Below are 26,030 nucleotides of genomic sequence, written 5' to 3'. Positions count from 1 at the left end.
AGAATAAACAAAGACCAGCGACACGTGATGATCCAGAACCACACAACATAAACAAATATACAACATGCACTGAGATTTACACATTATGCACAAATATTAATTTGACTCATTTTGCGGAAAGGAGAACGAACTTAAACTAAAGAAACACGTTTTGTGTCATTACTGCTTTTTTAATCAGCATTGGTGGAGACGAAAACAATGAAAAAGTCTTTCTTTAGTTAAAACATTTTATTATCAAAGAAACAAGCATGCATCAGAATTTTACACAGAGATAGACTTTATAAACATGGACTTGTATGTCTTTTACGGTTACATTATTTGTGGTCTGACTCCCTCTGTGATTTCATAAGAAGCCACAAACTCTGTCCATCAGGTCCGGGTTCCTGTTGCTCAAAAACACAAGTTCTTTCTTCCCTTCCTCTGTGAGACCTGATGGGGAAAAACAAAAAGACAATCACACGCCACGCCCGAACACAAAGCGTCTGCCGCTGCAAGTCTTCACTCACTCTGTGGATGCTGCAGCCAGTGGCGGTCCACGTAGTAAAGGTAGCAGCTCTCGAACTCTTTCTCGCTGTAGTTGGACACCGACACGGGGACAAACGGGTCCATGCTGTCGAACCCTCTCTGAGGGCCGCAGTGCAGATGAAAAGAAAGAAAGAATTAAACAAAAAAAAAACTTGTTGAAGTAAAATCCTCCAATCTTATGTGTTTTCACCACTGTGGCTTTAATTCATTGAAGATACTTTGTCGCTGTGACATTTAAAGAAAGTGAAAAATCCAAACTAGTTCAGAGTCTGACGTCAAATCAAAAACGGCAACAAATCTTCAATTGAGTCAAACTATTTAACATTTGTGTAAATCTTGAGCTTTTATAAGACCGTCATTAGGAACCTCTGAATTTCTTCACATTTCTGCTGCAACAGAACCACTAAGCTAGACGACATTGTTGAATATGTGATGAAGACAATGATAGAAAAAAAATTTGTTTAATGTCATACTATAAAAATTTCATATTATAATACTGTAATTTTGTTCAAATAACCCAGATTGAAGTTCTTTAGTATTCAATAATAATCACACAAAGGCCACATTTATCACACAAAGCTGCAACCACATAATGACATTTGTTGTTTGTTAAAAAAAAGACGTCCTGCAGTCTGTATACAACCATGGAATATGTTCTGCCGACAAATCAAAAATCAGATTCAGATACAAATCTCTTCACCTTTTAGATGTAAAGTGGGAAACAATTATATTAAATTAACAAAATTTGAACTTGCATGTCAAAAAAGTTCCAAATCCGTTTCCGCCATCAGAGGAAGTGATTAATACCGTGCCGTTATAATGCCGCCATATTTCATCTGGCGAGAAGCTTTTATGGCCGACTTTCCTTCAGTGGAGTCGTTGCTCAGAATGCGAGTAACGGGGACGACGACAAGAGACGGATTTATTGGTCCATTAGCAAATTGATCTTGTGACATTTAGCCACGAGATAAATACGACTGTGATAAATAATACCAGACGTCTGTCGCATGCAGAAAACAAGCTGGACAGAGCAGAGCGGTGGTTCTTCAGAGCTCATGTCGTTCAATATTGCAGCTTTGTTTCGTTGGTCACAAAGTCAAAAATCAACCGTAGTTAAGAGTTGAGAAGAAAAGCACAGACCCAGTACAAGGGCGAGAGCCTTTTCATGAAATGGACAAAAAAACATCTAAATTCCACTTTTTTCATCAAGATTACAACTTTTAGATTTTATTCTTTATTTTATGTTTTTTCCCCACCTACATTTCAACATTTTGGAATGAGATGAAAGATGATGAATCCCTTTATGAAACACGACATGAATCTATCGGCTCAAACCAAAATGACTGTGAAGAATAGAAATAATAATTTAAAACGATTATTCAAAGTAATTCTACTTTTCCATTCTGCTCTAACATTTTCTGGGCACTTCTATCCAGCTGCGTCTTTATTATTTAAATTTTTTTTTTTATTTTTTTTTTACAAAGGACACCACCTCAGCTTCTACCAAAGGCTTGGTCAGTTTTTACACTGGATCGGAACCCGGGTCGTCCAAATTCTCCGCCAAGACAGACACAGAACAACTGCAATGACCTCTGACCTCTCCAAGCAGCTCCTGAGGCAAGAAGGCAGATTTTGCGGCGTACAGCGAGCCGGTCTGAGACACCGTGGCAACAATGGCGCCGCCAATCTGCAATGTAGACGTGCACCTTACTTTACAAGCCCCTCTTGGATTGTTTAGGTTAATAAAAAAAGAAAACCAAGTAAAGCAGCGTTCTGCTCACCCAGTCATTCTTCGTGAGCTTCCTCAGGTTGTGGATCAGTGTGAGCTCGTCTGGATCCACCTGAGGAGAGCGAGAACGTGAGAAACACACGGCGAAGGACACGGCGGCATCGTGACTCCCGTTTCCCTCACAAAGCTCTTATCCTCCTTCTTGATGGTGGAGCGTCCCCACAGGGCGTTGACGCCGTCCACGGCCACCGCCAGGCGGAAGTCTGTGCCGGGCTGCCCGCTCTGCTGCTTCAGCTCCTTCATCACCGCCCCGATCACGTCGCTGCTGCTCTTCACACGCGAGATTCCCTGCGGACAAACGGAGCGCCGTCAAGAGGCCTGACGACCACAGAATCACAGGGGGGGAAAATAAAAATAGCGTGTGTGGGGAGGAGAGAGCAATTAGGTACACAACGGATTTCAATTTGAAGCCTCTAAATATTCAACACAGATGTCAAAACAGGAGTAAAATGTAAAAAAAACAAGGGGAAAACAACACAACCGTTAATCTTAACTACATTTTCAAACCAGATGTTTATTAATACCTCCTCCAATCACAAAACAACAGCAGCTCATTGGGCGACATGACGTCATTCAGTCATCAACTCAGCCATTTGTTCAAAATAATAAAATTATCACTTTCATTTCATTCAGATATTTGGAAATGTATGGTTTTTTTTTCTTCATTTTGTCCAAAAATGAAACAAAACACACATCAAAATGTCCTGAGTGAGTGAGTGAGTGAGTGAGTGAGTGAGTGAGTGGTCCAGTAAAGCTAAAATGTCTTGATCAGTGAAATGTGATCCACATGTTCTACCTTTTTAAAAATAGCTCCACTAAACACTCAATTTTGGATCTTATCTTTAAAACCATTAAACACATTGCCATGGTGCCAAGAAATAGTGCCGACTCATCACAGTGCTCAGGCCATCAGCTCACCGCCCGAGGTAAAGAGCAAGACGGAACTTTAATGAACACGACACGGGATTGAAGTCGGGTTGAACAACATGAGGAACAGATGATGGGAGTGTCTCTGCGGATGAGATGACGAACAAACATCAAAGCTTCAAGAGAAACCCAGACGTGCGGCGAGGCGTCTCACCTGGTCCACCAGCTCTCCTAGTGTGCGTCCCTCCTCTGTGAACTCTCGCTTCGTCCACACGTAGCGGTGCTTTGTCTTTATCTAAAAAGAAAGGGGAAAAAAAACTTTCTATTTAGTTAATTTTTTGTTTGTTTGTTTCGAAGCCAATTTTTTTTCTTTAAGCCTCATAGGAAAAGCTTGAAGTCTGGTTTGTGAGTCACGACAAACTTGGGCCACTTTAACCTGAAGCTTGGTTGTCAAGATAACTCTGTGCACGTTGAGATGTCGTGATGCTTTCTATTTGTCCCTGACGCTCAGGGTGCCTCCCTCAGAGTGACTAGGCTTATAGCGGCGCTGGTCGTCAGGTGAAAAACACAGTTTATGCTATTAAGTCGCACTGCATGTAGACATGTTGGGAAAAAACAAAACAAAAAAACAACTCAGGTCTTTGATTCTGATCTCAGTGTATCTTCAACATATGAACTTAAACTGGCCGGTTCTTTTATTACTTCGGAGAGAAGTTGAGAATTATGATCCGCGGAGCAACTGGGGAGCAGCATTAGCATAAAGCGGTCGGTGTTTTTCTCAGACTCGTTCATCACAACTCCGGTACTGTTGCACTTTGCATAAAGCCGTTAAGCTCGTCTCTTTAATGAAGAGTGGGACGACAGCCATTCATCCTCGCAAAGAGCTGCTGCAGGAACTGCTTCACGTCCGTCGGGTTTTCTGATGTGCGACGTTCAGATGAGCGGCCGCTTGAAACGACGTCTTCCAAACCGTAACGCAACAGAAAAGCAGCGTGACGTGTGTAACGGGCCAACGTGACAATAGAAGATCATTTTCAGGTTAGTCTGTAATTCTATCGAAGCTACATAATATGCACGTACAATTCACCCTTTCATATTTCTATTTCTATAAGGCTGCAGCTTTAAACTCTTCTTTTTATATCTGCACATTCAGGCAACGTCAAACAAGTTACTTGTTTTTTTTGTCTTTTTAATATTAAGGAGAAAAAAAAAACATTTACCACATTAGCAGTGAGCCAGAAATAGATAGAATCATAGAAACTGGAAAAAATGTAAGTAATACGAAAGGTCTTGAAATATTTTAGTTTAGGTTTAATTATATAAAACATGGGGGGAAAATAATTTAATAACCTGAAATGTTAACCCCCCCAAGCTGCTTCTGTATAATAAGTCAATATTGGGAAATGAAAAGCAGCCTGTAACAACTGTCACCTTTGAAAGGAACCTCTCGTTGGTGACCTTGAAGTTGCGCAGCCACGCGGTGGCTTGTAACGGCTGATCGAATCGATCCGGCTTGAAGGACGAGGGCAGCAGCTCCTTGCAGTTCTTCACCCAGAGGTGAGCTGCGGGAGGCAAGAAGGTGTGAAGGATTAGCCGTCGACACGCTCGGCTCACCCGCTCCGACGTTGGGACGCTTGTTTACCGTCGGGAACGTGCAGCACCAGCCATCCCTGCGTGTGGCAGAAGTGTATCGTGTGACAGAGAGACATCGTCTTCCCGGTGCCCTTCATACCATCTGAACGGCTTCTTAAGGACCACAGCAGGTTGGGTTTTGTTTTTTTTTTGCAGGACCAAAAGGAACAAGAGTGCCATTGTTTGTTTTAAAGGATACAGAATAAATATCGCAGTGCAGGTTTGCTGTAATCTGCTTTCTTCATGTAGGAGATGACCTCCAGGGCCGGCTGCCTCACCATGAAACAGCACTCGTTGAACGTCTTCGCCTGAAAGCACATGGATATAAGTGACACGGACCTTTTTGACAGAAAACGCCACGTTAATTACACTTTTATTATTTAAGGAAAACGTGCCTGTTGCTGATAGCGCCAGGGGAGGCCGTGGGGGAACAGAGGACGGGTGTGGGCAGGCGGCAGCGTGTAGTACTGCCCAATGTGCTTCTCCGACTGACATGCCTGAAGGAGGAAGCAGAGGGTTAGATGAGGAAATTAGGAAGTGGAAGTAAAGTTTTTCCATCGTTTCATTTTTTTTTTTTAAAGCTGCAACTGTACACGTCTTTTTCTATATCAAATTATCGCTGTGGGTTGCGACAATGTTTCAGTAATTCTGTTGATACCGTTTCATCTACAGTCTGAGGTCAACATTTCAGACATCAACATTTGACAAACTGTTTTTTTTTCCTGCTAAAACTTACAATTTCATGAAGAAAAATACCTAATAAAAGCTTAAAGTGAATAAAACAACCTATTCATTTCTTTGTCATTAGCATATAAAATCTGCCAACATCACCTTTATCTGTATTATCAAGCCTTTCAGCCTTCAGAGGGAATGAGATACAAATAATTCTGCTGACCAGCATGTTATCATTTCTTCACAACACATTATTTGAAACACTTGAATTCTGAATCTAATCCCAACATGAATATCATTGCACAAACACAACTCCAAAGAATACAGTGTTGAAGGTAAATAAAAACAGAATGCTGTGATTTGAAAATCTCATGAACCGATATTTAATTCCCAATAGCACAGCAACAACATATTAGTAGTGAAAACTGACTTTAAAGTTGTTGGGTTTTTTTTAAACCATGGCTGCAGTGTCCTGCAGATTTAAGAATAGAAGAACCGCCCCAGCCGGTCATCAGTAGACCGTTCAGATATCTGATGATATAAGTGATGCATCACTTATATCAGATATCTGATGATACAAGTGATGCATCAGTTTACACATCTGGAAATGATTCATCAATAATGATGACTATTTTGTGAGTTTTAACACTGCCATCCAACTGGCTGGACTGCAGTCCAAACTTTTCACAAACCAATAACAGCTGAAGCATCATGAAACAAGAAATCCTGTATTTAAAAAAAAAAAAGGACCGAGGAGTGTTAAATATCTAAATTCCTCCATCAGACAAGAATGAGACACATTAAACTCTAACGGCGGGTCTTTTCACATTTATACACAGATGTTAAAAGAAGAAGGAAAGCTTCACAATGGTAAACATCACTGGAATCCAAGATGAGCTCATATTTTTTATACCATCAATTTTGATGATTTGATGACGTTGATGATGTACAGACAATGAAGGCTTGATTGTATAAAAATGTGTTTATCACTAAAAAGAAGGACGCCCAGGATTAATCAGGCACCATGCTTAATCTGGGAGACAATTTGAAGCAAAAGTTAATCTCTCCCCAAATCACAACTCAGTAATTCCTTTATATAACTCCATGTATACAATTCAGGTGCACATCCCAACATCTGTTTTTTTTTTTTTTTTTGCTGAGTTCATCCCTTGTGCAGAAACTTTAACATCAATATTACAGAGGTACCTGCAGGGCTTTTAAATTACGATCATTCCAGAACAATTCAAGAAGTAACATCACATTCATCAAAGCAAATTATCAATAAGCATGTATTTAATCTTCTGTCAAGATATGTTAGTCCACTTTTCCACAGCTGCTGAGGTCAGTGCAACTTACCGGATCGCTCTCCTGAGTCCTGAACACTGAGAAAGGTTCACGGTCCGACTCTACAGCCACAGCCTCCTGCTGCTGCCCACGAGCACTGGCATGAAGGCACCTGACGTGGTTTACCTGCAACATTGAACACAAAACGGCCTCGGTCTCTTGACATCTTCTCCTTTTCGATAACAACGACGCTGGACTAGTGTTCACACAGATCTTACCGATGCTCGTAGTCTGACGGAAAATCTGCAAAGAGCCATGATCTGGAGGAGAGAGAACTCAGTTACAGTCGCGAGCAGGTGACGTCTGGGCACGCGCTGTCCTGTAACCTTGTATACAGTCTTAGCTAACTAGCTAGCTGATGCGCCTATAAACAACAACCTCACCTCGTCTTTAACCCTTCACCTCCACCAGCCGTGGCCGCAGACGGCTGCAGGCAACGTCTCCCACTCCGGAGCCGTCCCGAGCAGGAGCTTCACAGATTACAGAGAGTGCAGCTCCGGATGAAGTCAATGTGCCAGAGCCGTCATGGACACCGCCATCATGCAAAGCGCAGAGCCGGAACTGACGTCACAGCGCGGTCCGGCCAATCGCAGCGTAGCGACCACAAGTCAACTCACGAGGGAAATGGTGTTTATCCATAGACTTCGCCGCCAGAAATAGAAAACAACACAAAGGAAAAATAAAAACTGAATCAAAAGCAAAAAAGTTGATGATGGATGATTCTTCACCCGCTTAGTCCTGCACCTCTTGGTGCAACAAGGAGCAGTCTTTCACTGAGCAGGTGAACATAGTTTTCTTCCGTGCAAACTATCACCATGGAGTGAAGCTTCTTCTTGACCTTGGCCTTATTATTCCAGTTTAAATTGTGCAAAAAAAATAAATAAAAATGCAGTGCCTAGTACAATTAATCATTATTATATATTCCTGTTTTAGTACAGCTAGATTGTTGACCCGTCCAAAGCAGACTCTCCAGCTGCGCAGCACCCTGCAACCTTAAATTGATCAAACAAATGTAAGTGATAGGTGGATGGACTGCTGATGCACTTGCTCGATGAAAAAAGTCAGTCACAAGTGTAGAACTCAAAACAAAGAGTCTGAATTTTTGTCAGAGTTTTCAATTCTCACAATTTTACATTGTGATCTAAGTGCATTGAGCCTACAAGTGCGTGCAAGTATATTTACCATCATAAAATATATCATGGGAACTCCCACGTTGTAATATGGTTGTTTCTGTGTGCACTGTAGCTATTTATTCAAATTTTTAGATGACAGATTCGATCGATGAAAAGTGTTACGAGAGGATGAGAAACAACAGTCGGTCACCAGTTTGTGTTTCCGCTTACAGGATGTGTCACCAAGCTCAATATGGGGTATGATAGAAGTAGGCTGTAAGCAATACGTTGGAATAGAAACTGTGATTTTACCATTCTTCTTGACTCTATGTTCACACTTTAACAAAGGATCTTATAGCTGTAAGTTCATCTTGATTTTCCTCGAGAAAGAGTTCAAACTAGTATAGTAAACACAGTTTCCTGTAGTTTCGTGTTCCTGTAGTGGACGTACAGAAACCCACCAGCAGGTAGCACTGGTTGTTCAACTGTGAGAAAAAATGTCTTGTGCAGTTTGCATGTATGCATGTAACTCAACAATAAACGAGCAGGGTGACAATTGTACAAAGCCTTGAAAGTGTAAACAAGAAAAAAACAATATGAGCCTGTTGATTTCCTCCAAATCAGTAATAATAAATACCACCACACTAAATGTAGTTATGACTTCTGTATATTGCTGTTTTAGTAACACAATCTATTACGCCATGTATATTTATGGGGTGGTTTGATCATGCTGCGTAATTCCGGCATGGGTTGAGGGGGGAGACACTGTAGTCTTTGGATCGGTGCGCACGATAAGCAGCTCACACATGTTAACTTTTAATAAGTGCCAATCGCTCCAATCTGCCTGGCGTAAACTGGATCCCACACTACATTACGCAATGCAACTTTTGAGCTCCCCCCACCACCCCCCTCCCCTAAATCCGACCAGCAGCGCCTACTTCGGCCAAGTCGTCGCCATTTTAATAAGCGTCTAAATAGCCCTTCCTCCTCAAACGCCTGTTATGACCCGCAATGTGATCCTGAGCTGGATTCACCGTTTATATCTCCTCCTTTGGCCACATTAAAATGGCCACGCAATTGCATTCCCGCACACACCCCCACCCCTCCCGCACCCCCCTGCGCGCTGTCAGCCTGTAACCCTGAGCGCACACACACACGCGCGCGCGCGCGCACACACACAGCTGCAGCCCTCAGCGCGTCGTCCTGACACGTTAACAGCCTGTGAGCAAACCAGATTCACGATCTGAGGCGTTCTAACTGGCGGGAGCGGAGCAACTCCCCCCCCCCCCCCCCTCACCCCCACCCCCGAGAAGAAGTGTGCAGGGGAGACGGATCCGGCGGAACCAGTCCGCCACCTAGCTGCGGAGACGCGCCGACGGACGGAGCTCCGTCGACTGTGCGATTATGAAAACACCCGCGCCAATGTTGTTGCACAGCAGGCTGCGCGCTCCGACGGGACCGAAACTCGGCGTTAGGGGGGTGTTTCAACCTCCGCTGCCCGCACTTATGTAATCGGAGCGACATCTAACGCTGCAGGAGATCGGGGATCGGGGATCGGTGTCGGCGCGGAGCGGAGAGAGCGGCAGGACGGCGACACCTTCACCTCCTGCCTGAACGCAGTTTGGCTCCGGGACGCGCTCTCGGGTAAGTCGCCTGCGTGTAGCCTCGTTACAGATTCGTCACGGCGGTCCGTAATTAAATGTGTGTGCAGGCCTGTCATCGTCAGTGCCCTCGGCGCACCGTGGGATACGCACAATTCCGTGCGTCCGCTTTTGCGCTAATTTTATCCCTTGTTGCCGAGTGCGTTTGCCCCCGCGTTGTCCGTGCGCGGCGATATTTCTTATTTCAATGTTGCTGACACCAGCAGAAGGACTGGCAGAGGGCAGAGAGGAGAGGTGGGGAAGAGGGGAGGAGGGGAAGGGGGGGGGGGGGGGGGTGTAAAAGGTGGCCCTGGGGACTAATCCCCATCACAAACACCACCAAGCAAGCACATTTTCCGAGGCTGCGTAGCCTCCCACTTCTTCCATGTTTGACTTTCAAGTCGCGGCCGTGCGCGTTTTTGTTTTTTTTCCCCGTCTCCTCGGTGCGCTGCTGCGCGAGACGTGTTTTTAACCACGTCGAAACGAGTGACGACAACAACAACACGTGCATGTGTGTATCATTCGTTAAGTGCGACAGCGCCAGGCGCGGAGACTGATATATATTTATTTATTTACCCCCACCCCCCTCCTCCTCCTCCCCCCCACCCCCCGAGGTGCGCAAAGTCATAATGGAGAAGGAAGCTGTTGTTGACGCTCCGGTGCGGCGGTAACACCCCCGCTGTCCATACTGTATCTACAGTAGCAACATCAGGCAGCCTACGCAGCTGCGACCCGGGTACACAATGTACGACCAAACACACTAATAACAGTGGGGGAAAGTGTGTGTCAGATGGCGAGGAGGGCGAGGAAGAGGAGGGAGACTCACGTGAGAAACTTCCCTCGCGTCTGTGGAGCAGCAGTCAAGACTTCATGGCTCAATAATCTCAGATGCCATCACCGGAGCCCGATTTCCACTGTTGTCAGGCAGACGATAATGGTGTTGTAGTTATTGATGATAAGGCTGTCACGGGATGGTGATGATGGCTGGAAATATGGTGGGCTATTATCATGATTTAATCGTTGCCTCGGCGCTCCCGAGGAACCACACTGACTTTACAGTGTCAAGTCAACCCATCATCCTGTCACTGGAAATAGCTCCTGGTCTAATGTTAGAATAATTTTGAGTTATGCTTGAGAGGTAGGGCTCACCAGAGTAAGAAATGCTATCAGTATGCGTTTTGACTGATGCTGAGTGGACTTGGCCTTTCCAGTCTGAAAACCTGCCACTTTCATTCTCTTCTTTGGTTTAACTATGTATTGATGTTGCACTTTTCTTGAGATGAAATGCTTCATATGTTAACAGAATGGAATACAGAGAAACGGAAAGCTGTTTGCTTTCTGCTACTTCTTTTCTGGTGAAATGTAAAAGAAAATATCAATTTTGCCATTTATACTTTAATAAGTCCTTATGAGGAGAGGGTGCAAAGAGTGATCAAAATGAAGGATCCACTGATTCCTCTTTATAGGATGTGTAAAAACACTATAATTGCTCTTTTAAGGTAAATCAATTCTTCACATTAGGCAATGAAATATTAATCTTTTTAAACACATGGATTTCTTTCTCGTTTGTTGCCGTCATTGATACAAGGTTGCACAAGAGTTATCACTCTTTTCATTCTTCTGTGCAATTAGTAAACTATTCAACAACAAAGTGCAACACTGGCTTACCAATATGCAATAGTCTTACATGTATTTCTACTGTTAAAAACGAAGACATATCTTTAAAGCTTACTCCTTCACCTCCTCTTGACATCACTGGAAAGTTTTAAGATTTCTCTTATAAGATAAGAAAAGATGGCTACATCTGACCTTGTCATCTCTGACAAGTTACAAACAATGACAATTTGGTGAGACAATCACTTTACAAGGAGGATTGGGGGTCACCACCATTGAAGCTCCGCCCCTGCTTACAACTTTATTCCTCTTAAAGTTTCTGTACATCCATACTTCCATCTTCAATACGGTGTTTTGAAGTATGATCTCAGCCGACCGATCATATTTGCACACTTTCAAAAACCTTTGGGAAATTTAGAATTGCTAATTTGGATCAAATGCATGTTTTTGCATCAGTAGATTGTACGAAGAGTTTATAAATGACAGGAATCCTGTTGACTGTTTTAGTGTAGTAGTCTACACAATACTGTTCTATACAATATTAGAAGGAGTCGTTTTACTTTATTTCTCGATGCATTGAGAATTTATTTGAAAATGATCATATTAACAGTTGCGGTAGTTTCATGTGCACGGTGCATAATATCTTCATGCATGCTGGCATCAGCTTACCATTTGTAGTTTTTGATGACACAAGGTTTACATTTTAATATGTGCTGAGAGTAATAAAACAATCGTTACACAACAAGAACTAGAATTGGTAAAACCATATCTTAAAAAAAAACAACAAATGGATAGGACATCCCAAGTAAAAGCTCCAGACCCTTTAAAGCTTTTATGAAAGCAGAGATCCTAAGATGCGATACAGAAGCAGCAGTCCAGGTGAATCTATTCTCAATGGGCAGAGAGTTCCAGTATTGGTGCTCTAATGGAAAACACTCTCTCACCCTTTGTCACCACTTGTGACCTCCGGGTGACCAGCGCGGCTTAATTCACAACAGGGTTGTAACTCATTTGGCTCCGTGCTCTCCTCGTGCCTGCGTCCACGTCATCCTCGTCTGGAGGAGAGATTCTCCTTCAAGCGGCTTCAGCCATTGAGGAGGGCGACGGTCCATCTCAGTGCTCGTATTATTTTATCCGAGGGAGGTGTGGCCTTGAAAAAATGTTCTTCAGAACTGTTGCGTAACAGCGCTTACTGGAACAGATGTTGATTTGAGCCCTGTGCGATTCAAAGAAAGGGTTTGGGTGTGGAGGGACCAAGAGGCAGGGGAGATAGCCCACTGCGCTCCTAAATGAAAACATTATCTGAGATGCTCTCGTAAGTTTCAAGGGGCAGTTCAGCGCATTGAGAGAGATATGAGCTATTTCAGAAGAGGCTCTCGGGAGAGGGCTGGATGAATGCTTGGCAGACTGTGTTTTATTAGAAAATGGATGAGCGTCTCCCTTAATGAGGACGGGAGAATAATGAAGGAAACGTGATAGAAGATGCTGCTTCCCTCTGATAAGTTCTGGTGAACGCAGGGAAAGTTTTTTTTCCGCTGAGGAGAATGTTGTTTTAGGGTGTGTTGCCTTGCTGTAATGTCACATTAAAAGTCCATTTACAATGGGGTCAATGAAAAGCTTACTTGACTTTAGAGGAAGCAATGGGAGGAGGAGGAATTTGCACTCCTTTCCAAAAATAAGTTTTACCCTTTCCTTCGGATTTGTGTTACCACTACTGAGAGGGGAGGAGGAGGGGAACGGTCGCACTGTGAATGGAAGGATTTAGGTTGGAGAGGAGGAAAAGAACGACGTGGAGGAGGAAATATGGTTCTGATTAACGTTTATACAGTGTAAGAGTTGACCATTTTGGTGTGTGGTCTACAGAGGGAAGAGAGAGAGAGAGCGGGTGGGGGGGCTGGGGGGGGGGGGGGGGGGGGGTTGGTGGATGGGGCTAATAGAGAATGCATGCGAAAGCTTACTGCCAAACATGAAAAGGGGAGTTTCGGAGAGAAAAGAAAGTACAGCAGTGGGAAGGGTGGGAGGAGAATTGCTTGTGGGAGTAGCTGAGAACAGAAGGCGCAAAGACACTGGGGAGAGGAGGGGAGGAGTGTTTGAATCATTCTGGAGCTGATTGATTGACGTATCGATCTGAGGAGAGGCAGAGTTTGGATCAGGATATAAGTGAAAGCATACACCTTGGTGGGGGGAGGGAGGTTGCCATCTTTCGGATCAATTCTTACTTTCAGCTTGTCAGCCAGAAGTTGCCGAGGCTCTTTTTGGGGACTGTGAGTAAATCTTTCTTCCAGTTAATGCCGACGTTCCCGGAATCGGCTTCGTTGATCGGCCCCTTGAGTTTTCTGTAGGATGAGATCATCTCTGTGGACACAGACTTTAGCACCTCTCTTACAGCTGCATGTAGGATGGGGACTTTCCCTTCGATTTGAGTTCTGCTGCTCCTCAGCATCTGAGCTCACTGAAATGACTAATCACTGGCCTTTCTGTCTGTCTCCTCTTTCCTTTTCTGTCTGCCTCAAAATCTCTTCCTCTCAGTTCGAGCCTGCAGGACGGGAGGAAGATTTTCCTCGGCTTGATGACGGGATCCAGCCGGACTTGGACAGTTATTGCCTTCTTTTTGTAAACATTTTAAGCTGGACTGTGCTCTTCACCTTTGACCCCCATTTAAAAGTGTTATATTGGGAACCCTGTTGCATCGTTTATCTCCCCCCTGACTTCTCTGATGGACCAGAGAGTGAAGGGGGGATCCCCTCCGACCGCCGCCTCCACTCGAGAGACCACCTCTGCACCTGAGGACCCCGAGCTGGACCAGGTGACGGAGAAAAAGAGGAGAGGCGATGGGGAGAGTGGTGACGTGGGGAAAAAAGAGGAGGAGAAAAGAGGAGCCGGAAGAAAGAGAGAGGGAGACAAGGGGGCAGTGCTGGAGTTGCTCATCGAGGGGCGCTGTGGAAGTGTGGGGCAGCAGCAGCTCCAGATCTCTGGCCGAGAGACGAGTTGTTCCGAGGGGAACGTACGGGTCCGGATCGGTCTCCAGACCAAGCGTACCAAAAAGCCCCCCAAAATCTTGGAGAGCTACGTTTGCAAGCCCACCATCAGGACCTATCAGAGACAAGGCAGGGGGGCACTGCTCAGGGGGGATGGCGAGGTCGGAGCAGGCCAGCAGAGTAAAACCAGCTCTATCCTGGATGAGGCGAACAGAGAACAACGCTCAGGATTGGATGCTGGCCAGGCCACATCCAAACAGACTGCATCTGCTGCCTCGCCGCCACTCACATCATCATTGTCATCGTCATCTTCATCATCACAGCCACTGTCATTATCATCCACAGTTGCTACAGCTTCCATGCCGGTCACAGTACCTGCCATTACCAGCCCCGGGACCAAATCTGCCAAACAGGTAGGTTTATGATCCGTGCTACACACACATCCAGCCTCTTTAATGTCAACAACTCAAGTCGAATCTGACCCGAAGACAAGTTTGCTTAAAATAAAACATTTGCCGGTTGCAGTGACTGCTGCCTTTAAATATTAATGACACATATGTGCTGTAGCTGTTTTTTTTTCCTTTTCACAGTTCACCACCAGCTTGGAGCTGCACTTTTGTAGTTTGAAATCTTTTTGCTTTGCTCTCTGTTGTTATATGGTCAAATAAACTATTGTTTCAGTACTGAAACCTTAGTACCATGTTAGAATAAACAGGTCTATAAATAGGACAACAGCACAGCAACCAATTGGAAGTATTACAGACATTGGTCCATCAGTCCTTATGACAATCACCCAAGGGGAAGCTTACGGCTTTAGCCGCGTAACCGCCACTCAAGCTCCAGCATTCCCAAAATTACAGAACAAGTATAAAATGTCAAGCCTTCTCATCTCTATTAGTGGCAATTTATAGCTACCAATAGCAAAGCTTTCTCTCTCGCTGCTTGGTTCTCTATATCTGTCCCTCTCTTCTATTTTTACATCCCCTTTTTTCTCTACCTGCTCTCATTTATCTTTCACTCCCCCCTCTCCCACTCTCTTCCTCTCTGTTTTTCTGCCATTGTATCTCTCCTTTCTGTGTCAACCCCATTCTTTTTTTCACCACCTCACTCTTTCCTTCTCCTCAGCGTGGCCCCGTTTCTCTGCCTGATTGAGTCATTTTAGACTCACTTTCTCTATTGATGGGCAGACAATAACAAAAGCACTTCGGGTTACTGCCTCGTTTGCATTGTCCTTCACTGTCTATCAAAAAAACTAATGGATGTCGCAGCCAATGCCGCTAATGACAGAGTTTGTATGTTTGCATTCCCCAGGTTCCTATCAAGCTGGCTGATAAAGCAGAGGTGAATTCAAATGGCTCATCGGAGAGAGTAAAAAAAGACAAGCTTTCGTGTGTCAGCCAGCCCGTCCCTACAGGACCTAAACCCTGCTCACCCACAACAGCCCGGATCGCTTCAGCTGCTCCTTCCACCCCCTGCACCCAGGCAGCCTCGGAAACCAGGAATGAAGGAAACACCTCCAAGAAACATAATGGTTTGGTTCAGACGACTAAACAGAAGGGACTATCAAATGGGAAGAGCTGTGCCAGCATCCTTGGCACGTCCTCGACAAAAAACAGAGTGGGGAAAAATGGCAGTTCCTGCTCTGTTTCTTCTATAGACTCCTCAACAAGACCTCCCGTCTCCTCAATCTCCCACAAAGACTTTAGCCTTTCCAGTAAGAGTAGGCCAGACTCTCCTTCCTATCCCACAGTCACCTCCAAACCACAATCCTCCCCCGCTACAGATGTCTCCTCCAGCCAGTCCCAAGGTCAGGATCCCGATCTACAGCCCGCACTTGAAAAGAAGAGAGAGAAAGAGAAGAAAGCAAAGAAAGAGAAACGAAAAGAGAAGAAATCAAAGCGAGATAGATTGGAAGCCGAAAGAGCAAAGAATGGAAGCAGAAAAGAGGAAGTGAAGAAAAAGAAAAAAGAGAAAGATGGAAAAGAAAGGCACAATAAAGATGAAAAGCATAGAGCTGATGATCTATGGAGAGATGACTTAAAGATTGACAGAGGAAAGGCTGAGAAAAAAAGGGATAAGCTCAGTCCAGACAAACAAAGAACAGAGGATACTACTGGAAAGTCTAGTGACACGGCTGATAATGGTAAACTGGACAAAATGTGCAAAAATCCCGGCAGAGCAGACGAGAAAGAAAAGACAGATGACAGTTGCAAGTCAGTTAAACAAGCTGAGCCAGCAACCCCAACAGGTGATAACAGTAAATCAAAAGAACAGGATGTCTCAAGATATTCAACTGTGCCTCCAAGCCACCCCCCCTCTTCTGCTCCTCCCTCTCTACCCCTGCCTTCTGCCCATGCACCCATTTCTCCCCCTTCCTCCCCTCAAGAGCAGGACAGCCGGCCGCTCAAGAAACGCAAAGCCAGGAGACCCAGCTGGACCAAGCTGGCACACCGAACTCAGAGGACAGATAATCATGAAGTCCCATCGGACTTCCTACATAATCCGGTACCAAGTTTCCCCCAGAACTTGAAGACGCCCCTTCCTGCCAAAGCCACTGCTCAGCTTTGTGATGACTCACACTCGGCACCTTCAAGCTCCGTAACCAGCAGCTCTTCCTCTCTGTCTTCAGCAACCAAGCCTTCAGCACCGAAGCAGAGTCACGCTACATCGGACACCAGCCCCCCTGCTTCCAGATGCCCTGTAAATGCTGTGCGGAAAAGGGGCCGTCCCAAATCACACAGTTCCAGCTTGGATGAACCATCCCCTCGTCTTTCCGCGAATGATATATCAACTGAGGTGCCTCTTCGTGGGAGTGACGGAATTCAAAAAGCCCCTGTGCCGGAGCCAAGTCCGATACGGCCCTGTGCTGCTCAGACTAAATCCAGCCCCAAGAAACGTGGCCGTCCTCCTAAAAGGTCCTTCCCCGCAGACCCATGCGAAGATTTACCAAATCACCCTGGTCATATCGAGAGCAGCAAAAATGTTCATCCCCCTGAAAAAGGGAACCGGCAGCTAAAGATTAAGCGGTTGATAAATGAAATGAAGAAAAGAAAGAAAAGAAGACTTCACAAAGTATTGTTGTCTGGCTATGTGGGGAAAGCAGGCAGGGGAGGTGAGGCAGCAGATGGCAAGACCTCGCTGAGAATGTGTAAATCAATAGAAGCGACAACAGTGCACACGCTCTCAGCCCTGTCCTCCTCTTTTGGGAGTAAGCTGGGCCCTCAGATCAATGTCAGCAAACGAGGGACCATCTACATGGGCAAGAGGCGAGGACGCAAGCCAAAATCTCAAACCGCCAATCCGACTTCCACCAGCCAGAGCTCCACTCCGTGTTCGCTGTTCACCAATCCCTCTGAAACGTCTCTCTTCTCCTCCAGCCATCCTCAGCCTCCTCCCTCTCACCCTTTTCCCTCCCCGTCTCTCACCCACTCCAGTGGAGCCCAGAGTCCTTACAGTGACGGAAGCCTCACAGAACCAATGTCCTCGTTGCTTTTTTCTCAACCCTTCTCCCTCCCCTCCCCGTCCTCCTCCTGTACCTCCCCCCGCCCTCCCTCCTCATCATCAATCTCCCCCTTTGTGAAGAAGAGTTGTCCGTGTCAGGGAAGGCATCACTTTCCGTTTCACCAGTCTTCATGTAAGCTCTCTTGTCCTACCCCTCCTCTGCACCACACGCCCAGCTCTCCCTGCCACCTGAAAGACGCCACGCCCTCCCCCAGGAGTGAGTCGCACAGTGAGGAGACGCTACCGAGCGACAGTGGCATCGGGACAGATAACAACAGCGTCTCTGAGCGAGGGGAAATGCGGGGAGGAAGGGGCATGCTGAGGTTGGGCCAGGGGTCAGGATTGATTTTGGGGGGTCAAAGACACACTTCATCTTTCGTGGACCGTCCTTCTCCTGTCTCCTCTCCCCTTTCTCGCCCGCCCAAACACGTAAACCCTGTGACCAACCTAAATACCATGGAGCGGCACCGGGACAGACACCGGCACAGACGTAGGGAGTTCGACTGTCCCTCCTCTTGTGCTTGCTTGTGTCCCTGCCCCTGTACAGGACACAACAAGTGCTCACATTCGGACTATTATTCTTGCCTTGGGCACAATGCACTGAAGAGACAGAAAAACAAACACAAGAAAAAGCACCAGCAGCTGCACATGCAGGATCCGGAGTTTCTGGCCGATCTTGAAGACCTGATCGGACAGTTCAGTGAAGTCCAAATTGGCCGGCGAAGTTGGGTGAGGACAGGACTGGGACAGGGATTTGATGGTAGTACGAACACAGGAAAGCGGCATCACTCCTCGTCTCATTCCCTCCGCTCCAACATCTTTAGGATCAATCTGAATGGCTTTTACTCACCTCACCCTTCTTCCTTCTCTGCTAATCCCTCATACTCCACGCAGCCTTTCTACCCCTGTCACTGTAGCAAGAAGCCAGACCGCAGGCAATGCGGCTGCCCATCGAAATTTCAGGAAACCGTTGAAAGCATGGGCTTCTACAGCGGTTATCCTCCAGCAACAACTCTTTTCCATCACCTTCCCAGCTCCTATCCACTCCCGTCTCCTCACCAGTACGCCCCCCATCAGCCCCATCATGCCCACTTCCTCCTGAACCCGGCCAGATTCCACAGGCGGAGGAGTCGGCTGCTGAGGGAGGGAGCTTTTGGAGGAGAGGCTGAGGGAGATATGGCAGGATCCAGTGGAGGAGGTCCACACATCAGCTCAGGGTTCACATCTGGCCTCTCCTGTGGCTGTGGGAGAAGCGAACACAAGCATAAGCATAAGCATCGCCACAGGCACTGCGAGCGGGACTTGGAGGATGAGGAGGAATTGAATGAGGATGAAGAGGAAGAAGGGATTGAAAGAGAGGGGATAGCCAGTTCAAAGCCGAGGTCAGCCTTCATTTTAGGGCAAGGAGAAGGAGGACGGAAAGGGACAAGAGGAGCAAGGACTATGCTGTCTAAAGAATCACCTTGGTTATGTGAGAACGGAAACGATTCCTTCGTCTCTGCTGCTGCTGCCTCTTCGTCAGCAGCAGCAGCAGCAGCAGAAAGGTACAAACATACATCACTCACCTCACTGGGACTAGGTTCCTCGCACTTGTCTTCTTTCGGTGGAGGCTGGGGCGGTTTCGGCCAGAGCTGGACAAAATTCGGAGGCCTGGGAGGGATAGGATTTGGAAAATCAAATCTAAGCTGGAGAGGTTTTACAGGAGTGCAACAGACCGACAGACTGACTGCATCAGATGGAGAGGACGACGACAGTGAGGACGCGCAAGAGTTGCCCCCTTACAGGAGATCTCCATCCCCAACCCATACCAACCTGTTCACATCCGCAGCCTTAGCAACAGCAGGGAGAGGCCTGAGAAGTGGATTGGCCAGTCGGATTGCAGGAAGTGGTGAGAGGTCATGGAGGAGAGACGAGCCGGCGTGGACCGAGAGGAGAGAAGCAGGTGAGGATGTATAAATGATTCAATCAATAAATGTTCCCTTAGAAATCCATGCTTCTGCTTAGTGTCAGGGTATTGTGTCATATTGCTGGAAACTGCTGAACAGTGCAACGAAAATCCCGACTGAGAGTTTTCCTTTTAAGTTTAGTGAATGCAGACTTGTGTGTTATTGTTTCATCAGCAGAATATATATAGTACATACAGAATACCAACATTAATCATGATATAATGGAAAATCTAGTAAGAACTGTGCTTGCCACAAAAATATAATGACAGCAAACAGAATCTGACAGTGAGCTGAGTGTATAGGCTTCATGCCAAGGAACCTCTTTTTACTTATTTGCACAGTGTGACAGATTTCTATGTTTGCACGGTGTGGAGATGAAACCGTGGTTCCACTAGTTTTCCCGACACAGTGACAGCGCTGCTTTTTCTCAGGTGTTGTTAAGCCATGCATCAAAGCCTCAAGGGTGTTTGAGAAGAAATCAGACTCCATTCTTTTTATAGCCAATTTCAGAGTCCCTCTGCTGTGCAAGAGAAGGTGCCTGGCATAAACACAGCCACTCTGCAACCGCTCTCTGTTGAAATTAAAAAAATAAGAAAAGAAAGTATTATAGCAGGAGGGCAGTATCTTGATAGGAATCTGCCAGAAAATCTTTGACATCTTCTGGGTATGCAGTGAACCGCACGCTGTTTCAGCCCAGGGCTATTCAGTGAACACAGTCATTAGTTAACCACCAGATTGGCTATTTAAAGCTGAGCCTATTCCTCACCACTGGCCAACGAGGCCCATTTGACTTGGAAAAATCCAAAAAGGAAAGAGTGGTCAGTCTTGTCAGAGGTTGTGGAAAATGGAACAAAAAGATAGACGACCTCAGGAGAGATTGATGAAGGAATAGCACGGACGTCTGAGTCGGACCGAAAAGAGGATTAAATCTGACGGTTTACCATCTGAAGAAATGCTTGTGTTTAGAAGAACAGTCAGAAACATGTTCTACATGCTTTGTCTGTTCAGCCTTTTTCAGGCCATGTTTTATATTAACTGAAAGTGCAAAAACAAAATGTGTGCAAAGTGCAGGCGTTTGCATATTTGGTTACCAAGTATGCACACTGTTCTGTGTCCTCTCTTGAGGTCCTTTTTCTTTTTTTTCTTTCTTTCTTTTTTTTTTTTGCAGCGTGTGCGGGTATAGATAAATCACATCTTAATGCATTTCCCAGAAGTGATCTGGTCAGGGGAAACGTTGTGACTCACCTAATCTGTGGCCCATGTGCATGACTCAGCCTAGACTAGCCTCACCTCACACCTCCTGCCGGCTCAATCACTGATCCACATCTGTCTCATTTCCGCTCCACTACTTCCACCCCACCCTCCCTGCCTGCCTCCGTCTGCCTCACACCCTCCCTCTCCGCTTTCTGTTTCAGCGGCCGCAGGTTTACAAGGTGACTCAAGAAGCCGGGGGCAGCAGAAAACTATGCCAACGCCAGACAGTTTAACGGTGAAAAACAAAAGAGGGCCGGGGCGGCCCAGGAAGCACCCGCTGCCCTCCCCCGTGCAGTCCTCTACGGCTCCGTCCACGTCATCGCCTGACCTCCTGCCAGGACACAGCCACAACAGAGATGGGAGAGAGGTGGGAGGGAGAAAAGACGTGAGGGTGCCAGCGAGAGAGCAGGAAGGAGGTGACACAGTGCAGAAGGTTACTGAGTTGGAGTTGCAGGCCAAGAGGAAGAGAGGACGGAAGAGGAAACATGGTGACTCCCCCTGTCATAGGTAAACACCTGAGCTGGTTGACTTGAATATTCAATACAACCACTCACAACTGCTCTATTAACCCATCGTTTTCAGCACTGTGTGCTAAACCAGTGCCTTTTCTCTCTTTCTCTTTTCCTCTCTATCATTCTATCTCTCTTCATGCTTTCCTTTTAGTGTCACTGAGGACATACCCGAGTGTGACATCCTCCCTGAATCTTTTAGCCAATCAGACGTCGACCAGGCTCCACCCCAACCAGAAACCATACAGAGAGAGGAGAGAGTGGACGGTCCTCCCGTGAAGAAGTTTCTGAATGCAGGGCTTTACTCGGATGATTACAAAACTACAGAGTGAGTCAACCGAGTCCACAAACAACCTATTATAACATTTTTTGGTTATCAGCTACTTTTGTTTATCTGGCATGTTCCTCCTCTAGTCCTCCCTCCCAAGGCCAGAAAAACTGCAGAGAAGGTATGGAGTACTCACCAGGAGAGAATGAGTATACTCTGTTGCCTGCTCCCCTTCACGTTGGTGAGTATAAAAGTCACATGTAAACACATGTAGCGGATTGAAACAGCTGCAATAGTTCATTTGAATCGCCCTCACTCTTCTCCAGGGAAGTACTTGAGGCTAAAACGAATCCATTTCCAGTTGCCATATGACGTGATGTGGCTTTGGCAGCATAATCAGGTAGTGTCCTGCAGTCACACATTAGACATTTTACATGAAGAATCATCTGTGGAAATATGAGAGTAGTTTCTGCAATAGGGTATTTGTATTAGGATGTAACTGTCGGGCTGTTTCATTGCAGCTTCTTCGACAGCCTGCCGTCCCCCTGAAGAGGAAGCGACGATACTGTGAGTTGATGTCCTTTTTGTCTGAATTAGCTGGTGTGTTCGATCAATACACTTACAGCACAGTCTGACGGTACCTGTATCTGTCTGATTTGTTCAGGCCGATTAAAAGAGAGGACGGCATCCTTCCACCAGGCCATGGTGGGTTTTGTCACTTGGGGTTGTTTGATTGCATTTTCGGAGTTGTAATTTGTTCTACTAACGTCAACGGTTTGCTCTCTTTGCTGTTTATTGGACAGGAGGAGAGCTCCAGTGACATTACCAGCTTGTTCCCTCACCTTGACATGGAGCCTCTGACCAGCGGTGAGAGGTACGAAAAAGGAAGCCGGGGCGTCTTCTCTCATGACAAACTGTACTGTTACTGGACAAAGGTCAGCTTTGGTGTTTAATGTTTATTCCTCATGTGCCGGGCTAGGAGCTTTGTGATGAAGCACCACGTGTTTCTCGTGAGGAACTGGGAGCTTGTGAGAGACCGGCAGATCCAAATGAGGATAGAGAGGGAGCGTGACAGAGGCGCGGAGGAAGACGAGGGCGACTCACAGCATCTAACCTGTGACGGAGCCAATGGGGACGACTGCCACATCAAGTCAGGTCCATGAAGCAAGTGTGTGTGTTCGTTTTTGTTTCTGTAGGCGTTGTGTATGCATATGTGTACGTGGTTGGTGTCGTTTTTACTGCACATCAGTGCGGACCTTTTCTTCTCCATTCTTTGACTTTCAGTGTAAGTGTGTGCGTGCTCCACCTTCAGCCCGCCATCCACATATTTGGCTTGTCCCTCCATATCATATTCTGCAGCACAAACTAAGTGTTTTTCCAACCTCATAATTCAGCCTGCAGAAATGTTTCCCCGTTTCTGTCATCTGCCGCTGGTGTCCAAAAACCCAGCAGCCATCAGCTTTAGGAGTGAAACCGCACAGTTTCCATCAACGGCTCCCTCAGTGATCGCAGATAGAAATCTAGGAGAAATAAGGGCACTCACATAATATATAGTATATTATATTACACAGATATATATTATTGAAGGCACGCCGAGCTGCTTTTCATCAGCTTTTCTCTGCCTTCACTTACATACATGTTTGCCTTTTGATCCTCAGATCTCCCAGTGGGCGTGGAGGTGACGGTTGTCAGCAGTGACCCCCACCACCTAAATCAGGACACCTCCAGCTCACTCACTGCCAGCCCCCATGTGAGTTAAAAACAAAGCCAAAAAAAGCCCCCCCCCTAAAACTTCAGTTTTAACAATGAGAATCTCCACAAGGGTAAAAGTCTCTTTTTCCAATTACTTGTGCATCCATGTTTGCTGCAGCCAAGTAAAACCCAGAACAGACAAGAGGAGGACGGAGAAAAACGAGGGGAAGGAGAGGCCTGCAGCAGAGAACAGAGGAGGAAACGGCTCAATGATTTACTTATGACCCTACAGCATTCATAAGCTAACACTGGCGGAGAGGTAAGTAGAGCATCAGCTGCGCAATCAAGGGGAGGACAACCAGGAGAACATTGTTTCACTGATAGTATCAACACTTTTCGTAGGTGGGACCACTCTGAGAAAGGGACCAGGCCCACCACCGGACAGATGGACACCACCCGATGTCACAGCACGGCTAATAACAGTAGCAGTGCCACCGAGAACATGTGATGGGAGAAAGGAGGCAGAGAGCTTGAGAATTATAGGAGCCGCAAATGCAAGAAAGACATCTCGCACACTGACAGATGAGTGTGTTGAACCTCGCACTCTGAAGGGCATCACACCAAGGATGAAACCATGGCAACATGTCTTTTGTCCAAGCAGCAAGGGATGAGAGGAACAGGAGATTGTCCCGGATGAAAGGAAGAAACAGACCAGCTGAAATGAATTTGCACTAGTGCTGGATGAACAAGCACACTAAAGACTTGTATGTGAGCTGAGTGGACCCACTATAAACACACACACACAGACTTTGATCACTCTTACTTTGGCACCTTAAGGATTTTTTGGAAAGACGGTCTTACACGCAGAGTCAAAAAGTGGACATGTATGGTACTCAGCTTATTCAGATCCTTAGGTTTCCAAGAGACGAGGAGCTCAAGCTGCCCGGGGGGGAGGGGGTGGGGGGGGGAATGTAGCCCGGGCCCTAAGTAGGTCAAAATTGAACCTTCATTTTCTTGTTAAGCTTTCAAAGTCACATTGCACCTTTGGGAAATGGCACGAGGAGAAGTGAGCCAGTTAAAAGCTGTTGAGACAGTGTAAGGGGTTTTTCTTCACTTTACCAAGACAGTGTGTGCTATGTACCAGTGAATAGGCCAGGGAAGGGGGGGGGTTAGTGATAGGAATTTTGGCATCAATGCAAGAGAATTTGTAATGAGGTTTTAAGAAAGAAGTTATTTTTTGACAAACAAAAAGAGAAAATAAAAAAAAGCGACAGCTTGTGTCCTATCTGCTAAAGAAACGGACGGAATATATTCACGACGGGAATGTGTAACGTTAGCTATATTCAGTATTTCTTCCTAGCGAGTGGAGGTGACCGTGTAAAAAGTGTTTTTGTTTACTTCAAGACTGCCTTTGAGAATGTTTCACTCGTTGCTTCAGAGCATTGACAATCAGAATGTCCTGGTTGGGGGGGGGGGGGGGGGGGGGGGGGGGGGGGAGGGGGGCTGAAAACTCGGACTGATTTGCCCCTAAATGCTCTGTAGAAGTGCCATGTTGTCTTGTGTCTAAGCGAACTCATGCAGTCTTTAAAAGCAATATTTCTCTGATAAGGACTATATAAGAACTTATTTTGTTATTTTTTTAGTTTTTTTTTTTTTTAAGTTTTGAATATTTGAGGACTGGAGGTCATTTTTTTCCTGTACAAATGCATAGTAGATTGTTCGCTTTGGGCTTATCCACATAGTGGAAGTAAGCATTTAGTTTATGTGAATGTACAGTACATCGAAAGACCTGTTTTTCTCCTATCAGCAGTAGCGTGTACAATTAGTATTATACATGACAATACTATTTGGATTATACATACAATTGATGATTCAATCTTTCATTAAGATGTTTTTAACAAATTATACAGCTGACCAATATAGCAGATATTTCTCATTACAATTGACTATGATTGTATTTTTTTTTTGTAAAATTACTTGATTTATCTGTTTTTTTTAGCCGAGTATATTTTTGTTTTTTGGTCAGACAATCAGTGACAGTGAAATAGTTTTTTCCCCCCAGTGTTAAACGTATGCTCTCTTTCAGTAGTGTGGCTTTTAATAACATGCCAAGAAAGTGCAATTTCTTTGACTGTTTACATACTGTATGTATATTTTTCTTCTTTCCTTTTTTTAAACTAAGAGCACTACATTATTGCCAGTGGATGATTAACTTTATAGCAAAGGTACACATAAAGAGTAATTTATCTAGTTTGCATGATATGTAACCTTTGCTTGTTGCCTCTGATAATGTGCATCTGAAAAACAAAACATCGAAAAACAGTCAACGCCATAGAATGTCAGCTCAAACTTTTCGCCTCTATATCCATAATAAAAGCATTTTATGTCTACTAATACAAAACCCAGAAAGCTGCCAGTGTATCAACGACAAGGTTTCTTTGCTGTGTGTGTGTGTGTGTGTGTGTGTGTGTTCTGAACCGAGTACTGCAGTGATGGTAAGCGGTTTGAGCTAACAGTGCTATCTAGTGGTGTCAGATTGTATATCTCACAAGTGTGTTGTCCTCCATAATGACCCACAATGGAGGACGCAATCGAAAAAACATGGTTACAAGATGGGGGAGGGCTGCAGCTTCCTCTGGGGGTTGTTTCTCCTCTTTCTGCCCTTCAGACCATCTGATGGCATCCTG

At 45.7% G+C, this 26,030-nt stretch overlaps 2 protein-coding genes across 9 annotated transcripts; one reads left to right on the top strand and one right to left on the bottom strand.

Moving 5' to 3' along the window:
* Positions 1 to 223: 223 nt before the first annotated feature.
* Positions 224 to 16,809, bottom strand: dap3 (death associated protein 3). 3 transcript variants are annotated; one of them, XM_080500456.1, is made up of 14 exons: positions 10,408 to 10,645; positions 7,213 to 7,471; positions 7,048 to 7,089; positions 6,842 to 6,955; positions 5,209 to 5,310; positions 5,013 to 5,121; positions 4,824 to 4,916; positions 4,613 to 4,743; positions 3,396 to 3,476; positions 2,438 to 2,602; positions 2,307 to 2,366; positions 2,123 to 2,212; positions 507 to 624; positions 225 to 429 (listed from the first exon to the last, which is right to left on the bottom strand). In XM_080500456.1, exons 3-14 carry the CDS (start codon positions 7,084 to 7,086, stop codon positions 344 to 346), a joined length of 1,188 nt encoding a protein of 395 aa, XP_080356582.1. In that variant the 5' UTR covers positions 7,087 to 7,089; positions 7,213 to 7,471; positions 10,408 to 10,645; the 3' UTR covers positions 225 to 343. The 3 variants fall into 3 exon arrangements, with proteins under 3 accessions (XP_080356584.1, XP_080356583.1, XP_080356582.1); XM_080500458.1 differs by lacking the exons at positions 7,213 to 7,471; positions 10,408 to 10,645 and adding an exon at positions 16,752 to 16,809 and having other exon boundaries at positions 224 to 429; XM_080500457.1 differs by lacking the exon at positions 7,213 to 7,471 and having other exon boundaries at positions 224 to 429; positions 10,408 to 10,646.
* Positions 9,260 to 24,806, top strand: LOC308133155 (uncharacterized protein). Of its 6 annotated transcripts, none has more exons than XM_080500453.1 (14): positions 9,260 to 9,585; positions 13,725 to 14,586; positions 15,485 to 19,616; positions 21,036 to 21,381; positions 21,586 to 21,711; positions 21,798 to 21,892; positions 21,978 to 22,051; positions 22,173 to 22,218; positions 22,316 to 22,356; positions 22,455 to 22,525; positions 22,631 to 22,806; positions 23,310 to 23,401; positions 23,522 to 23,662; positions 23,746 to 24,806. In XM_080500453.1, the coding sequence occupies exons 2-13, from the start codon at positions 13,912 to 13,914 to the stop codon at positions 23,642 to 23,644; spliced, it is 5,997 nt and encodes a 1,998-aa protein (XP_080356579.1). In that variant the 5' UTR covers positions 9,260 to 9,585; positions 13,725 to 13,911; the 3' UTR covers positions 23,645 to 23,662; positions 23,746 to 24,806. The 6 variants fall into 6 exon arrangements, 5 of the variants coding, with proteins under 5 accessions (XP_080356579.1, XP_080356576.1, XP_080356580.1 ...); XM_080500450.1 differs by having other exon boundaries at positions 21,538 to 21,711; XM_080500452.1 differs by lacking the exon at positions 9,260 to 9,585 and adding an exon at positions 12,930 to 13,024 and having other exon boundaries at positions 21,538 to 21,711.
* The last annotated feature ends 1,224 nt before the right edge of the window (positions 24,807 to 26,030 follow it).

This window comes from Blennius ocellaris, assembly GCF_963422515.1.
Source record: "Blennius ocellaris genome assembly, chromosome: 8".
Taxonomy (NCBI): domain Eukaryota; kingdom Metazoa; phylum Chordata; class Actinopteri; order Blenniiformes; family Blenniidae; genus Blennius; species Blennius ocellaris.
The sequence above is the reverse complement of the archived record's forward strand: the minus strand, read 5'-3'. Positions and strand labels throughout refer to the sequence as shown.